The 18,277-nt window shown below is 36.9% G+C and overlaps 2 protein-coding genes across 2 annotated transcripts in view; both read left to right on the forward strand.

The window, feature by feature from the left end:
- The window catches only part of LOC136263575 (mucin-5B-like), a 36,740-nt gene extending 32,665 nt beyond the window's left edge, over positions 1–4,075 (forward strand). The window contains exons 18-20 of the mRNA XM_066058188.1: positions 1,221–1,811; positions 3,791–3,835; positions 3,895–4,075. Coding sequence (XP_065914260.1) covers positions 1,221–1,811; positions 3,791–3,835; positions 3,895–3,902 — 644 coding nt within the window. The 3' untranslated portion in view covers positions 3,903–4,075. The remainder of the gene's footprint in view (positions 1–1,220; positions 1,812–3,790; positions 3,836–3,894) is intronic.
- Positions 4,076–13,781: 9,706 nt separating this feature from the next.
- Positions 13,782–18,277, forward strand: part of LOC136264567 (mucin-5B-like) — a 52,451-nt gene continuing 47,955 nt past the window's right edge. Inside the window, exon 1 of the mRNA XM_066059330.1 lies at positions 13,782–13,928. The gene's annotated coding sequence lies outside the window, so the exon portion shown is untranslated. The remainder of the gene's footprint in view (positions 13,929–18,277) is intronic.

Consider the following 18,277-nt stretch of genomic DNA (forward strand, 5'->3'; position numbering starts at 1 on the left):
TTTGTTACAGCGTACAGTAATCCTTCAAAGAATAATTGTAGGCTTCTATGTTTAGAGTAATATTTGCAGTATATACTGTATGGGCTAATGAATTCATTGCAACTATGAATCTAGTTTAAGATAATAGCGGTAACATGGTCCAGACACTTATAGCCATATGAATATAGTTTGCACTTGTATGGATTTCATCAGTTAGATAAGCTACTAGTTAACCAATAAAGATGCCTGCACACGTCAGTTAACTTTCAGTACAACAGTTTGTGATTTATGACTTACCAGAATGAATTGTATATACAAGTAATCAGATAGTGTCTGCATCAAGTAATCAATCACAAGACTAACAATGCAAAAGATAAGTACCATTATACTGCTACTCTCTCAACAAACAAATATTTGTATCCAAAAATTGACCGGTTTCCTTTTTACTGTAAAAGTGTGCATTTAGAATATGACATAAAAACAAACACTGCACACAGTACAGTTATTGTGTTCGATGAAGCTCATGCAGTTGAGTTATTACAACATATGTGACTGGATTTTGGAAAATCACCCTTATGGACGCATTGTTGATTCAGAGAAAAACGTATTTTAATAATTGAAAACTACCAGCCTTGGCAGCTACACGTTTGGATTTTTCAACAAAGATGGAGCAATTCACAACCTTTAAGAGCAGCTAGTGGTCAAGGTAATCCCTGTAGAGTTTCCCGCCATTTTAGATAGGTTTTTCACCAGTGTTGCTGTATCATGAGTCTTCAAAAAGGGGTGGAGGGTGGGGGGTGGCTGGGTGGGCAAGAGATAGACTACAAAATGGACGAGAATGGTAAATGAAGGCACCAGACCACAAAACAGCCTGTCAAAGGCAGGGAATAGACCGAAATCTTGCAAAACAGACATACATCACACATTCAGCTCCCTGCTCGTCTGTCCAGAGTGCATGAACCCCGGGAAAGCACTCCCCTGTTGTTCACAGGCCTGTACAGATATCTGGGGTGGTTATAAAGGCCGCCAGAGAATGGTCCACCAAAAGCAGACCCAACAAGTTGAAGGCAAGTTTGATATGGAAATTGTTAGCCTGATAGCAACAACTTCATGCTGGTGTTATCTCACTTTTGCCTTTTGCACCCATATGGTTGATTTTGCTAAATCTGGTCACATATTATGTAAATTATGCATAATATTATTATTGTTATTATAATTTCATCCATATTAATATCTTATAGAATGCATAATAAAAGGATTTGATTTAGTTATGGTACTGGATGTATCAGTAAGTGTGCATCATCAGAACGGAACAGTAGCTGCAATAAAACGATTTACCAGAAATATTGTTCGTGAATTGGAAATTGGTCAACAAAGTACTTTGGTTGGAATAGTATTTTTTGCTGAAAATGCTACATTTAACATCACTTTAAACCAATACACTACTAACGATTCCTTGTTGCAAGCAATAAATAACATAAGCTACCCTGAAAAGAGAGGCACTAGATTTGTACGAGTATTACAACTTCTTAACGCTACTGCAAATAATCAATCATTGGGTTTCAGACCGGACTTTAAAAATGTTGGAATAATAGTGACTGATGGTAGATCAAAGAATGAACCTAAAAATTTGGAAGAAACAGCCGAAATGTTTCATAATAGTGGTGTTTATGACCTCCTTTTTGCTGTTGGAGTTTCGGATCGAGTTGACAAAACTGAGTTAGAAATCATCACTAACAACAAGGAAACTGCTGTTCTTCTTGACAACATTGATGATAGAGCCTTTGATAATCTTCAGCAAACAGTTATTCAGCAACTGTGTGAAGAACAAAGTAAGTTTAACCATTTCCATTAGCGTGACTAAGTTTACAAAACGGGTCTTATAATTATACCCTTTGCACATTTCCAAACTTATAACTTCTAACATATTAATGTAAAACTATCTCTTTAAAACTACTGTACACAAAGCAATGGTGGTATGTTAGAGGTACCACAACACCAAATTTAAAGTTAGTGTCTTATTCACAAGTTAAGATATGGTTTGCCAGGCACAAAAAAAATTGGAAAGGCTCAAGACCCTTTTTGCAGATCCCGTCATGAATGGATCCAGAGGGGTGCTAAGCTAAGGGCATCTATAGTGATGATAAGAAAGTGGCAACTGGTTGATACAACTAGTAGCATGCAGAGCATGCTTTATCTAGGGGGTTTGGCAGCATGACCCCACAAGAAAATTCTGCAAATTTATCCTATATACTGAGATTGAAATTAGTAATAATTTTTACTGAATTTTATTGAATAAACACAAGCATTATGTAAGCCACTTTGACTAACTGAAATCAACATTTTCTATAGCTAGCTGGCAGTGGTATAATAATAGTTGTCATGAAGGGAACAGCATAAACGCTGCAGTATGGCTAGAATTCAAAGTTGAATTTCAAGGTGCACCTCCAGAAGCTGTAAGATATTTAATTCTATTAGCCAGTAAAAGATGAAACAGTGACCAGTAATAATCTGTTGCAGCTAGGCTTGTGCCAATTATGCTGGCATAATTTTGAGCATAATAGGCTAGCAAAAGCATCAAGCATTATGCAAGCATAATAGGACAATTTTCAAGAATTTTAACTAAAATATGCAATGCGTGTGCCAAAAATGCTGCACAACATGAACACACTGCACATTATTACTGCATTTCATATCAAAAAAAAACTGGTAGTGCTATTAGTTTTGCTACTTCTTGACTGATTATTCACACCTTATGAAAATAAGATCAAGATGCTCTAATAAAGCAGTCACTTACTCTTATACAGCTGTCAGAAAATGCAGATATACTCTAATAAAACAGTCAGCTCTCGAGCATAATCTTGATTTTGAGTGTAATTTTGAGCATAATAGGCTGGATTTTTGAGCACTGCTCAAAAGCATAATAAGCAATTTTCAAAGCATAATTGGCTCAAGCCTAGTTGCAGCTATTTCTCATTTTCAAATGCAACATACAAGTGAAAGGGTTATATCCAGTGTCACTTTTTTGTTGTTTAGTAGTGATCCAGTCCCCAGATCTGTTAACTTTATAAAGATGCTTAAATTTCACTATAGAATTATTACTTTAGTTGAAAAGGAAGTATTTCAACCCAGGTATACATACTATATATTCAACTAGAAGTATTTATTCAGAATAACTTTTCCAGAAGTCGTGTGATTCATGGTATATAAAAGGTGTAGAACTTTGGCAATTAGTATGGTAGGATGTTTGTGGCACAATGAGATAGCAGTGCACAGGTCAAGAAGAAGAGGTTTAATTTCAGCATGCATGAGGATCTTTGTTCCTTATAATTTAGAAGAGTTTAATGATGAAGGGTCTAGTTGACTGTTTTTGATTAGATTTGGTGGTTCTATATACCTAATTCTTACCCATTACTGTTGGTTCTAGAAGAGATTAGTTCTTCATTTCTTCTTACTTTTCCATCTTTTCATTGCTCATGTGTGCTTAAGGTGCAATTAAACCTGTACTGTAGCTTCTGCTAGCTCTCACGCTAGCATATACGTAGTAACATTTTGAAGGGTAGGTTGCTTTAACACCCTTTGCACCACCCTAGAATAATCTGTCTTTGTATAAACTATATACTCTGATTACTGAATTCATAGTTTGATTACTGTTGAGATTTATTTTACTAACCATTCATTGTGATTCTTATAATTTTGTAAAACTATGGGGTGTCTGTTACACCTAATTAATTAATTTTGGCATTCCATATTCATTATGATTCTATTTAGCTATAAACATGCGCATGTCCTGTTCATCAATTATTTGCAGATGAAGGTACTGCTAAGAAGAAGCGTGATATTCCTCACTTTACAAGTACGTATGATGTTCAAAGATCATTGTTGTTTTGATTAAAATGTTTGCTGTGTTCATAGGACTATGAGTGCCCTTCATGATCAGATAACAAGATTTGGAAAACTTTTCTGACACACATCACTAGCTGTAAATTTGTGTTACATTAGAATTATCAGGTGGAAACAAAAGAAGTAGTGCAACATTACACACACGTACATTCACATTTTGTACACCATGTTTAATTTACTACTGATAAAAAATTGTTAGTTCACAAAAGATCATCATGATTACTATATATAATTGTTGAACATTTCCTAGCTACTACAGTTGAACCTCTCTAATCTGACACCTGCGTAATTCAGAATCCTCTCCAATCTGACCAAAATGTCATTTACCCATACTTTTCTGCTATAATCTGACACCTCTGTAATCCATAATCTGACACAAAATTTGATTCCCTATATATTTATAGATCTGGAAATACATGACCTTTGCAATGCAATAGAGAATAAAAGCAGCATTGAAAACAATCACAGAAAAAAAACTTTTAAGCAACCACAGCATTCAATTGGTTGACAATAATAGAAACAAATTCTAAAATTTCTGTTAAAAACATTGTGTGATCTGTTTTATATTTAAATCCAACAGAAAAGCTAGATATTGAACAATGTTGGATTACATAAGTGACTTGATAATCTGCCAACCTCCTTAATCCAGCAAAATATGGCTCCCATTGAGCATCAGATTAGAGAGGTTTGACTGTATATGTGACTGGATTTTGGAAAAACGATCCAAATCGCACATTAGAAGTTCCGAGATAAACGGTTTTAAAGAATTGAAGCCAGCATAACTCTCCAAGGATAGCAAGCACGCGTATGAAATTTACACAAAAGATGCATCAATCTGTTACCTTTCAAGCCACTTCCAGTACTTGTAGCTGCTTGTACAGTTTCCCGCCAAATAAGATAGAAAATCTGAGCAGTTGGACGAGCGAAGTAGTATCACGAGTGCTCACAAAGGGGTGGAGGCTGGGGGGTGGCGGGGAGGGGAAAAGTTAGACCTCAAAATGGAGGCAGACCACGATTGGAGTCCAGACACGAGATTACAGGGCTGTGCTGGCTCCTTAGTGGCTGATATGTAGCAAAATCAACAGAGAACACGTCTGGCCAACACGAGGGGTCCGACACTTACTAAAATAGCGTACGAGATTTCGTACGATCGATATGATTTCTGATTTCGAAGGGCGATTTCAAGTGATTTCTGATTTCTAAGTTAATTTCTGATTTCTAAGTTGATTTCTGATTTCTATGTTGATTTCTGATTTCTTCGTGATTTCACGTATGAAATTGATTTCACAGTTGATTTCCGTGATTTCGCGACCATTTTTTGTTGAATCAGTCACGTGAGTGTTGATATCCGCGGGTAGCTTGGCGTATAAAGAAGCTGGGGAAGTTTCCAGAAAGGAGATTTTAGTATCAGTAAGGGCACTGATAGAGTTGGAGTGGTCAGCCTTCGTGCCAATGGTAAGTGTGAAGATGTTGTGCCTCGCGTTGTGCATGCATTATAGCTACTGTAATAGCAATTAAAATAAATGTCTCGAAATTCAACAAGAAACAAATGAAAAAGGGTTGACCTTTACAATAGTTTTTAGCACCAGTAAATGTGTTGAATTTTTTGATTAGTCACTACCTTATTAAAACCTGCTTACAAAGAAGTGCCCTATTGAAGCCTGCATACAAAGAAAGCTACTGAAATTATGTGTAGCAGGGAGTCAGAAACGTGACACCAACTTGATTGAAAGCAGACTAGACCAGGATCCATAGGCAGCTTGCAGTCTAGGCAAATGCCTATGGACCCACACAGCTTGGGACCCTGGATTGAAGCAGTACTTAAACATTCTGACTTCTCGTGGCTGGCTATTCATCCCACTGGGGACTCGCAAAGAAGGTTACTAAAAGCCTATGAAACAGAGAAACTTGACCTTAACTCTGTAGAATGCAAAATCTCCATGAGCAAAGGGATAGTCATTTTTGTACTGTCTGTTGAAACATGAAGGGGAGCTAGGTTCAATCAATCAAACGACAAGGCTCTATTTTACAGACTATGCCACTACACTAGTAGCTAATTTACCCATGAAAGTACCCTATAAAGTACCCATGGTTTCTCTACTAATATGAATCAATTGTGTATTCATGTGATCTATGAAGTTTATTAATTTTATTTTCACTGATATACCATGGAAGTACCATTGGTAATTTATGGGGGAATTTTTCCTTCATTTCATTGTCAATTCATAATGATCCCTATGAAACAAACCTATATATATGCTTCATAGGTACAATCACTGTAAATTCATGGCAAAATAAATTACCAGTGGTATATAGACCATATGCTATTACAGCAACTACTTGTAGTGACAAAGTATTCATGTAGAAGGTATACAGTGATTAACTTATTGTCTAGTTATCATTCTATGGCTTTATAAGTTCTCTGAAAGTTGTGTGATACGGTACCTTATTGTGAGCCATAAATCTACTCAATGCAAAATTGTTTGTTGGCATGCAGTTTCTTCTTAAGTAATGCCTTAATGACTAACTACATTTTTAATTTCCATTTATTAATACAGTTCTTTGAAGTAAAGAGCTATGGATGATAATTCAAGTGAACGAAACACCGAACTTAACACTGAAGAGCTAGTAGTGGTATCGAAAGAAGAAGAAGCTCACCTTGCATTGAAGGAGTTGCCCGATTATGTTGCTGATAGTTTTATGACTACTGGATATGACACATTGCAAGTAATTTCCAGAATGGATACTAGTAGAAACCCTGGAAATGCCTTGGAGGAAGTTGAACAATACATTTCAACAGAATTCATTGAAGACCCTCGCTTTCGACGCGGTGTTACACACCGTGGCACTTCAAGTTTTTGCCAGGTCACCGACAAAGGATTATTGATTTTGTGGACAAAGTTAGAAAGAGCCTAGATCAAGAGGAAAAGGCTAAGCGGTTAAGTCTCAAACGGTCGGTGAGTAATGAATCTTCTTTAAACAGAGGAAGACTAAACTCAGTATGAATTTGATGGATAGTAGTACAAAACCTGATGATCTCCTAACTGAGGCCAAAGCGGTGGCAGTGGTACAGCAGCAGATTTGCAAGTGGCAAAAAAATGATAAAAATCCTCATCATTCAATAAAAAAGGATTTAAAAGAAAATAAAGATTTTGAGGTCAAATCTGAGGCTTTGGAAAGTAGTACTAGTTCCGGTCATCAATTCTGTGTGTATATTTACTGCAAGCTATGTAAAAAAAATCATACGTTTGGATGGAAGTGCAATTTTATCCAATTACAGTCGACATGTTCCAAAATGTACTGAAAAAACAAATTGATGTCCAGAGATAGTAAATTACAGTACATAACTTTTTTCCACCAAAGGCTATCACTAAAGCTAATTCTACACAAACAAAAGTGACCAGTAGTAGTCCTTTATCCAGTATCCTCCTAGATCAACAATGAATACGATAAATCAAATAAATACAGATAATATCAAACTAATAACATCAGAAGAGTTCTCTTTTAATTCAAGCACCCTTTTAACCATCCAAAATATTTTCCTGGATGAAGTAAAGGATACATGTACTAACAGTAGAAACAATCCAATAGCTACTTGTTAATGATGACAACAGATTGGAGGCTGAAACACAACTCCAGTGGACAAAATGTGGTAGAATTATATTGACTAGCAAAGACAAGCAGGTGCATGATACTCAATGGAAGTAAACTAAAGGATAACTACATTAACGCATTTCACAACATAGCAAAGGTGCAATTTCCTCTCATTAGAGGGTTTCACAATAGTTTGTTACTCAATAAAACATTATTGAACTTGGAAGATTATGAACAATCTTTGCAAATGCTGTTCATTCCTGATAGATCACACTGGGCAGTGTTACAAGTGGTGAAATGGATGTTTACCTATATGACTCAATGTTTACATCACCTAGTGAGGATACTCAAAGAATTATTGCACAACTAGTGCAGTCAAAAGACAAATATTTTAACATCACAGCTATGAATGTACAAAGGCAGACAAATTCTGTGGATTGTGGTCTTTATGTTACAGCTATGCTTGCCAGTTTGCTGTTAGAGCAAGATCCAACGACGATAGTATATAATCAAGGAGAGCTACGCCTACATTTAAGAAATTCCTAGAAGAAAAAAGATAACTTTGTTTCCAACAAGAAAAACCCGAAAGCATGCCACAAGGATTGCTTGTGTTGAGAAATGTAATGTTTATTGTATAATGTAGATTACCAGATAGTGGTGGCGAGGATATGGTCTGTTGTGATAACTTGGTTCCATTCTACATGTTTAAACATTAGTGTTTCTTTAGTTGGTGATAAGTGGTATTGTAATGATTGTGAAACAAAAACTAGAAAATGCTGATTATTTATTTCAGTTTTGTTTTTTGAAATTGTGTCATTCACATGCACCTGTATCAAGAGTTCATATATACCATATTAACTACATTTAGCATGCATGTGTAAATTATCTGAATTCAGTACAAGTAGATGCATATGTATACTTATTATATGAGTATGTCACAAGTAATCTGGTAATAAGCAGCTATCAGTCTCTTTGATGTTATACAGCTGGGTGGGCTGCTTCTCCAGTTGACACCAGGTCCCCATTTAACAGCTGGGTAGAAAGGAGCAACATGCACACACATAGTATGTACACATGAACAATGAGGTGAGATTAAATGGAGTAGCCAGTTCAGTAGCTACATATACATAGCTAGCTATGAATTTCTCAAAGTAACTAAATCACATGAGTCGTGGTTGTATGAAAGTTAAGGGGAAAATAGTATACTTCCAGCATTTTATTTATTTATTATTAGCGCTTTACAGTGACCAGCACTGAAGGTCTGACAGCAACATGTGCTGCAGCCTTAGGATTATCTATAACCTACAAGGACTTAGACTTAGTGACTTGGAGTTGCTGACCGAATAAGGTGTAACAGAAAAGGGCCAAAGTAAGGAAAAAAATCCCTCCAACCCCAGGATTCGATAATAGTAGCAAACAAGTTGCTGTCAGAACCTCCGAGTGCTAGTCACTGTAAAGTGTTAATAGTAATAACACCCACCCATGTATGCATGGGTTGAATTAGATAGTAACAACCGGGCATGATAATTATATATTATATTATAAGGGTAAAGGTGACAGCCACACCTGCATGGTATAGTATAGCTGAGATAGTAGTAATTCATGTAGTCAGGATGCATGCAGCAGGTGCAGTAGTTAGCCCTGCACACAAAGACTGAATTGCGAGCTGAATCTCGGAAACACTCGTTCATGAGCTGGAGATTACCTCATAGCGTCACAACAAAACAAAATTAGCAAAGCTATCAGTATAGTATCGAACTGCATGAGTAGCTACGTCAGATAAAACGAGAGTAAGTACTATGGATGCCTATTGCGACAGCTACTGTAGCAAAACCATGCTTGAGTAACTCTGAACTTTATTTTCATGAAGATTTCACGTTAGATTTCGGTGACATGTCGAGATTTCACCGTGATTATGATTATGATTATGATTAGATACTGGAAAGACAGCACTCAGTGCTGGTTACATCCAGGAGGGGGGGGGGACCCTCAAAACAAAAAGGGGGTTAATTACAACAAATCTAGTCCAAAAATACAATTATTAAACTGTTCTAGTGACTCTGTATCGATGATGTGATTAGGGAGGTTATTCCATTGCTTGATAGTTCTTGGAAAGTAACTCTGTTGGTAAGCAAGTGTTCTAGTTGGAGGAATTATATATCTGTATTGGTGATGCAATCTAGTTGGATATGAAGTAGGCTTGAAATACTCAGGGAGCTGGATAGATGGCAAAGCGTGATGTAATACTCTATATAGTAAGTTCAAACGATCAATACATCTTCTGCTCTGTAGGCTCTTCCAATGCAGTTGATCCAACAGGTAAGTGACACTACTCATTGGATTGTAATCCGATGCTACCCATCTTGCAGCACGACGTTGTACCTTCTCTAAAGTATTAATTAAGTATAGCTGGTGAGGGTCCCAGACACAACTAGCATATTCCAGCAGAGGACGTATTGATGTTAAATAGGCTGTTATCTTAACTTCTTTGGGATTTCAAGACAATTGTGTGATTTCAGTGATTTCTGATTTCGTTCGGTGATTTCTGATTTCGTTCAATGATTTCTGATTTCATGCAATTATTTCAGTTGATTTCAGCCATGGGTGTACGTGATTTCAGCATGTGTCGGACCCCTCGGGCCAACATTATAAGGCTGTCCACCAGTAAACCACTGACTCTTGCCAAGCCAGGTCCTTCACAAGGCCTGAAACCGCCATTTGAGCACTCCACACCACCCAGAAAAGACGTGTGTAAAAACCAGCCTCGTGTAGTTTGAGTAATGCTGAGGGTCAAAACTTGTAGTACGATAGTGTAGCTATCCACTGGTGATGTTAGTTTGATTTTGCCTGATGTGCGATTTGGATCGGTTCTGTAAAATCTGGTCACATATAAATTATTTCTGGAGCATCACGTGAGATCACGTGACCTGCCAAGAATCCTGGAGCAGTGGAAAGAAGTCTGGTCAGTGTGTGGTGGCTGGCACTGGTCATGGAGTGGTTCCAAAGTATGTTTTTGTGTGTTTGGCTCCTTTACAGCCAGATGAGTATTATTATAAATTATTTCTGGAGCATCACGTGAGATCACGTGACCTGCCAAGAATCCTGGAGCAGTGGAAAGAAGTCTGGTCAGTGTGTGGTGGCTGGCACTGGTCATGGAGTGATTCCAAAGTATGTTTTTGTGTGTTTGGCTCCTTTACAGCCAGATGAGTATTATATGTGACTGGATTTTGGAAAAACGATCCAAATCGCACATTAGAAGTTCCGAGATAAACGGTTTTAAAGAATTGAAGCCAGCATAACTCTCCAAGGATAGCAAGCACGCGTATGAAATTTACACAAAAGATGCATCAATCTGTTACCTTTCAAGCCACTTCCAGTACTTGTAGCTGCTTGTACAGTTTCCCGCCAAATAAGATAGAAAATCTGAGCAGTTGGACGAGCGAAGTAGTATCACGAGTGCTCACAAAGGGGTGGAGGCTGGGGGGTGGCGGGGAGGGGAAAAGTTAGACCTCAAAATGGAGGCAGACCACGATTGGAGTCCAGACACGAGATTACAGGGCTGTGCTGGCTCCTTAGTGGCTGATATGTAGCAAAATCAACAGAGAACACGTCTGGCCAACATTATAAGGCTGTCCACCAGTAAACCACTGACTCTTGCCAAGCCAGGTCCTTCACAAGGCCTGAAACCGCCATTTGAGCACTCCACACCACTCCAAGTCATACCTTAGTTTCTGGTCACTCCCAAGCCTAAAAATGGATGCGGGCGGGCGGATGATCAGGACTTCAGGACTATAGACTCTACTGTGACAATATAGAGTAGAGGCTGGTATTGTGGGACATGGGGTAATATGGGTCACATAGCTTAAAACCAGTTGAGCAGGTTAAATCCTGCAGATATAGGAGTAAAGAGATAGTACCTATTCAGATCATCACAGATAGTGATTAGAAGTCAACCACAAAGCTAATTATGGGATGATATAGCTCCTTAAGTTTACTACATCATATTGGCATACTGTTGATGATTCTCTTTGTACCACTCACTATGTAGTTAAGAGTACAAAGATGTAAAGTAGACATATGAAGTCAACTAATCTTTTCTGACTGTCTACAGTGTCCCTGCTACCCTTTACATATGAAATCTACCGTAATTAAATATGAACTAGTCAACTTTCAAGCACAGCGTCTCATAATACCCCCATATGTCTCATAATACACACATCTACAGTGTTCCAGAAAAATTATCATACAGATCACCACAAAGCAGGAATTTTTTTGAATTTTTAGGTTAATGTAGTTTATGGGTACACTTTTCCATAGTATTAGTGTGAAATACCAGGGTTACAGTTTTAGGTAACTTCAATGCTTTGAAGTTAAGTGTCTCATAACTACCACCACTACTCTACTGTATGGTATTATTATTTGCTCAATTTAGCAAATTCATGTTGATTTTGTTTTTAGTCAAACTTAACCAACAACATAAGTAGTTGTGCTTCGGCAAAAAATGCACTAGGAAAGTTGTTGATGGATCATGGCTAGCTATGCACTGATGTATAGCATTTAAGTATATTTATTTATTTAGAATATACTATAGGAAATGTTTTGCTCATGTAGCTACTTATGCTTTCCAAGTGAAATAAATGTCTCATTAGCTATGTCAGGAAAGTATTACTATGACTTATAGCTAAGTTGTTCAAATGATCATGATCCAAAATGAAATTTAACTTCTATTTTCACATCAGAAATTCTTCATTCAAATGTGAAGTCTTAGCCCACTAGCTATGTGTTTCCAGCCTTCTATTCAGTAACCTTGAGAAAAGTAACTGTCAAAGTTTTGAGTCATTGAGTGCTCCAGACTAGTGTTTTTTTAGTGATCATCTGGAAATGTTTAAACTATAAGGGTTTCTACTTGCCAATCTAATTTTAGTTCTGTTTAAGTTTAAGCTCACCGAATGTTGCCGGCTTTCCATACCCCTGTAGTGTTCAGTGATAAGGAATTTGAAGTTACTAGACTAATCATTAGAGGACTACATTTGAATTATAAAGTTAAAGCTATGACCCATCTGCATGGACTAGTAGTTAATGCTACTTTTTTTATTATTATTATTATTATTATTAATGCTTTACAGCACAAGTGCTGAAGGTCTGTAGGACACCTGGCCCTACAGCCTGCTCAAAGACCTTAGCTACTTAGACTTTAACTACTTAAGGTGTGTTTGAAAAGTTGGAGAAAGGAGAAAAAATCCATGACTGGACCTAGGTAGCCTCGAACCTGCAGCCATCCGATTTACGCGAGGATTTACGCTCGAACGCTTACAGGAGTCTACCAGGTGGTCAGGATATTTTGTCCTTGTTATTTTCATGTAATTATATCCATAGGAATTCTAGAGAGTAACTCATTATCTCTACTGAAATTACTTTGGTTACAGAAGCATTAGTAACAGTTATAATCTGAACAGCTATATAATCAAGGACAAAACTAGCTATAGTTAGAAACATTTTATTAGTATGGCATATATACCTAATATTAGAGTTAAGAGTAGTGTGACTGCTCTATTGGAATCCCTGACTGCTCTATTAGAGTATATCGATCTTTTGCAGTAACAAATAAGTGTCTTGCTGGGTCACGTGCACTTAAGCACCTGTAATATTAATAATAGTCCTCATAAACTAGGGTTCCAGGTTTACCATGCGGGCGGGTGACCAGAAACTAAGGTTTGACTTGGTGTGGCCTAACATTAGTTATAACATTACATATCACAGTAGCTAGCTAACCTCGACTGCTGCTTGTACTTCTTCTAAGGAAGACTGAACTTCCCGGCTCTCCCCGCCGCTTCAAAGCAAGCTTCTTGAGTCTCCATCTTAACTGGTCGTCTGTTAACTCAATCCCATGCTTGGTTGCTAGAAAGCTTCTTATATTTTGGTATGTATATCCTTTCTTAAAATAAAACTGTATCAATTCATCTTCATTCAAGGCGGACTGACCGCGATGAAGAGCTGCACAGTCCGCAACAGCCATGCAGGCGGAGGTTGCCAGCGTATAGTCGCGTCTGGTACTGTAGCTGGTAGCTGCTAAACACCACTGAAAAGCCAACTGAGAAATGAGAAATAACTGAGAAATGGGAAATGTAACTGAGAAATAACTGAGAAAACAACTGAGAAGTGAGAAATAATCGGGAAAATAAGCGAGAAATGGGAAACATTTGAGAAATAAGTGAGAACATAACCGAGAAGTGAGAAATAAGTGAGAAATTTCTCGGAAATAACTGAGACTACTAAATAAGTGAGAAACTCCCGGAACCGGCCACCGTAAAAACCCCCAAACTTTGGCCGCTGGTATCTTGGAAATGGCTGGAGCGAGTTTCTTCAAATTTGGAATGTGGATTCCCCTACCTAGCGAGCACGTCCGCAGCAACTTTAGTTTCAATCGGATAAGGAATCACGGAGCTACAAAGGTGTGAAAATCATGTTTACTTTCTTCCTGTAAATATACTCACGGTGTGGCACGCTGGCTTCTTGGGCCGCACGACACACGACCGTGTGTCTTGACATCATCATATGATATCATGCTTGAAAAAAAATGCAGTCAAAATTTATGTAATTCATAAACTAGGCAATACAAGACAGAACATGGACATGGATATGAGCAAAGGCTTAGCTACAACCTAACACTATTATTGTACCCTATCCATGATGCCAATAATAATAGTAAAATGTGTAGTGTAACTTCTTTACTGATGCTGTTTAACAACTTTGATGTTAAAGGTTTATTTTTAGAAACATGTATGACCGTAGTAGGGTTGCGGACATGCATGCATGGATAACAATATTCAAATATTTTCCAAGACTGAAACATTCCATTTCCTTCCTTGCTTTAAAATAATAGTTGGATTTGTGAAAGTGCTCGGCACTGTTGAATCCGGTCAGCAGACAGTGTAAGTGCTCTGTTACCCAGACACACAAAGTCAAAGGTTTTCAATACAATTATGCTTGTCACATAAGCATAACTGGTTCTGCTGTCAGACAGTAAAGGTAATTTTGTACTAAAGTGACTAAATAGTGTGAACTACACCGAATAGATGTCAGCTGTCCACATGCCAAGTTTCAATACAGTCTATACCTGAAATGTGTAGCGTAACTTCTTTACTCACACTGTTGAAGTTCAACATGACTGCATGTAGCTAGTAGAGTTGCAGGCATGCATGCATAGATATATAACAATATTCATATGTTTTCCAAGAAGACTTCCATTCCTTCCCTTGTTGGTTTTGTAACAAATTGTTAAAAAGTAAAATAATAGTTGCTATTGCTAAGTACTGTTGAATGCGACTATAGCTATCTATACATAGTCTGTCCATGCATAGTCCAGTCTGTAGTCCACAGTCAATGTTTACACCATCCTTACAGGATGTGGTAATTCCTGGAATTGTGGTACACTACTATATATGGCTATATACTGTCTGTGGTGTGACTAAATAGTGTGATCTACACTGTAAAGATGTCAGCCATCCACATGTTAATCAAGTCTCTATAAAGTGGGTGTCTGTGCAAAAGAGCTGAAATGCATAGTGCAAATTGGTTCTTTACTCATGCTCTTGAGCAACTTTGATTTTCATTTTTAGAACACAACATACATTCATGACTGCATGTTGTAGGGTTGCAGGCATGCATGCATGGATAACAATATTCATATGATTTCCAAGGAGAATTCCATTTCCTCCCTTGTTAGTTTTGTAAAAAAAAAGTTGCATTTGTGTGAAGCGCTACTGCACTGTTGAATCAAGTCAGCAGACAATACAACTGCTCAGTTACCCAGACACACGAAGTCAAAGGTTTTTCAATACCACTGTGTTTGTCATATGAGCGATTATCTCCTCCTAATGATGTTTCTGTCAAATTGTGAGGGTAATTTTGCACAAAAGTAACTAAATAGTGTGAACTGCACTATAAAGATGTCAGCTATCCACATGCCAAGTTTCAATAAAGTGGGTGTCTTTGCAAAGCATAGCCGAAATTGTTCATCTATTTGGAGCCCCTATCTTACCAAAGACATCGATGCATTAGAGAAAGTGCAGATGTGGGCTACAAAGTTTAAAGGCTTTGGAAAACTATCTTATGATCAGAAATTAAAACCACTGGGCACGTACACTTTATTTCGTCGTCATCAACATAGAGACTTTATTGAGGTTTCAAGATTTTGAATGGATAATATGCATCAACCCAACTAAGTTTTTTTACTCCAACTGTTACTACCAATACTAGAGGCCACCATGTGAAGTTATTTAAATCACATGCCAGGTTAAATATTTGATCAATTTTTTACACAACAGGTTATCTATCATTGGAATAACTTACCCAAGGAAATAGCCTTAGCAAACACTATTAGTTCTTTTGAAGCAAAGCTAGCTTGACAATTATAGGAACACGGCAGGACATGGATATGAACAAAGGCTTACAGCCTAACAATATTTTATTGTACCCCTGTAGATATTGCATATCTATAACGCTAATAATAATAACAATAAAATGTGTAGTGTAACTTCTTTACTGACACTGTTGAACAACTTGATGTTATGTTGAAGTTTTATTTTTAGTTGACTGTGGTAGGGTTGCAGGCATGCATGCATAGATAACAATATTCAAATATTTTCCAAGAAGCATCCATTTCCTTCCTTGTTGGTTGTTTTAAAATAAAATATTAGTTGCATTTGTGTAAAGTGCTCAACACTGTTGAATCCAGTCAGCAGACAATGAAAGTGCTCAGTTACCCAGGCATACAAAGTCAAAGGTTTTTCAATGCAACTATGCTTGTCATATCTCCTCCTACTGGTGCTGCTGTCAGACAGTGAGGGTGGTAATTGCTAAAGTTACTAAATAGTGTGAACTGCATTACAAAGATGTCAGCTGTTCACATGCCAAGTCTCAATAAAGTGGATAGCTGAAATGTGTATAGTATAACTTCTTTACTGACACTGTTGAACAGCTTTCAATTCATTCATGACTGCATGTAGTAGGGTTGCAGGCATGCATGCATAGATAACAATATTCAAATGTTTTCCAAGGACCATTCCATTTCCTTCCTTTTTAGTTATGTAAATTATAAACACTGTTAAATCTATTCAGCAGACAATGCAGTGCTCAGTTACCCAGATACACAAAAATATTTTTCAAGTTGTAAGGATCAGGCTCCAAAGTTCATTGTGACATGTGCTATGGGTCTGTAGTATTTATCTGCTAGATAGCAATAATTTTTACAATTTCAAAAGGAGTAACATTATGGCAATAGAACAACTAGTAAGAGTATGAAGAACCCCGTACAATAAATTTTAATCCTTATGTGATGAACAAAAAAACAGCCTGTAAACTAGTGCCTGTGAATTGTTTTCTTTCTTTATTTGCCAGTTTTTAGGTTAACTATTAATAAAATATGTAGACAAATTATGCAGCAGTACAAAAAAGCACAAAAAACTGAAGAAAAAAACACGAACAAACAAATGAATTGCCTTTGATTTAAGAAACATAACTAAATTGTTATAAAATTTTAAAAATTTACCCTCCATCCCTGCCACAACTAAATTGCAAGTACAACAACACGGGAGTGTACCCATGAATTAAGACCTTTATGCTATTAGTGAAAAGGAAAAGCAAGACAAAAGTAGAGTCCATGGTACATACAGTACATTGTACCTCCTGTATTGTACTAATAAGGTATATACGCCTCAAGCTCAAGCAATGTCAAACATTGAAGAATCAACCCATAGTTTTAGCCATTCTTGAGTTATGCTTATTTAAAGGCATCAGTTAGTAGTTGATCATTACAAATTTTAATTAACCAAGTTATTGAAATCATGTAGCAACTTATGGCCAGTTTTTGTCACTGAGAAAGCACTTTTTATCTTTACCCCAATACTGCCAAGTTGTAACCGTTATGAACACTAGTGAGGTAGTTGTTGATTGATTTTATAGTAGAAAAAACATAAAATTATATGATCCTTATGTGGTATGGTAAACAGGATGCATAGGAATCTTTTCACAATAACATGTATGGGTACTGCAGTATAAAATTGACATCTAGGCCTGATATATATGTGTGTGTGTATGATCACTTATACCCGGATTATATCTGAGCAATAAAATGTATTATTTAAAATGCATTGCGTAACAGATTTCTTGTTAATTTCTGTGTTATTAATAATGTGTTATAGTGGATTCTTTAACACTGTAGACAGCACACCTGGTAACTTTACCTCCTTATTGTCTGTATTGACAGCATTCGTGATATTGTAATGTTACATATACACTGTGTCCATGTCATCAGTTCAATTAACACATACTATACATGTCAGTTTACAGGATATTGTGAAATTAAATTTAATATAAGATCATATTGTGGTGGCATTCTTTCTCTCTGTGGTACTATTATTGAAATTAAAATTGTTGGTACCATTTCCATCCATGTCTGTTGTGAAGTATACAACAGTAGTTGCTGAATTGTGCACATGTCACAATCACAGTGGAATATTAAGTACTTTACACCAAAATGACCTGTTAAAGTAACACTGAACTAACAAAGAGTGTGATAGTATAGTGGCGTAGTCCACAAAATTAGCCAAATCACGTATTTTTCATAAAGAAACTTTCCACATATACAGTATTCCTCATCATGACATGTATTTTTTGATATAGTTCCATTGCAGATTTGACCTCTGATGACCTTTATAGCCAGTTCTGTACAGAGATTTTATTATATCTTTCTTTATTACCCTAAGAACTTAATTGACTTGTTAAAACATGGTACCAAAGT

This window comes from Dysidea avara, chromosome 8, assembly GCF_963678975.1.
Source record: "Dysidea avara chromosome 8, odDysAvar1.4, whole genome shotgun sequence".
Taxonomy (NCBI): domain Eukaryota; kingdom Metazoa; phylum Porifera; class Demospongiae; order Dictyoceratida; family Dysideidae; genus Dysidea; species Dysidea avara.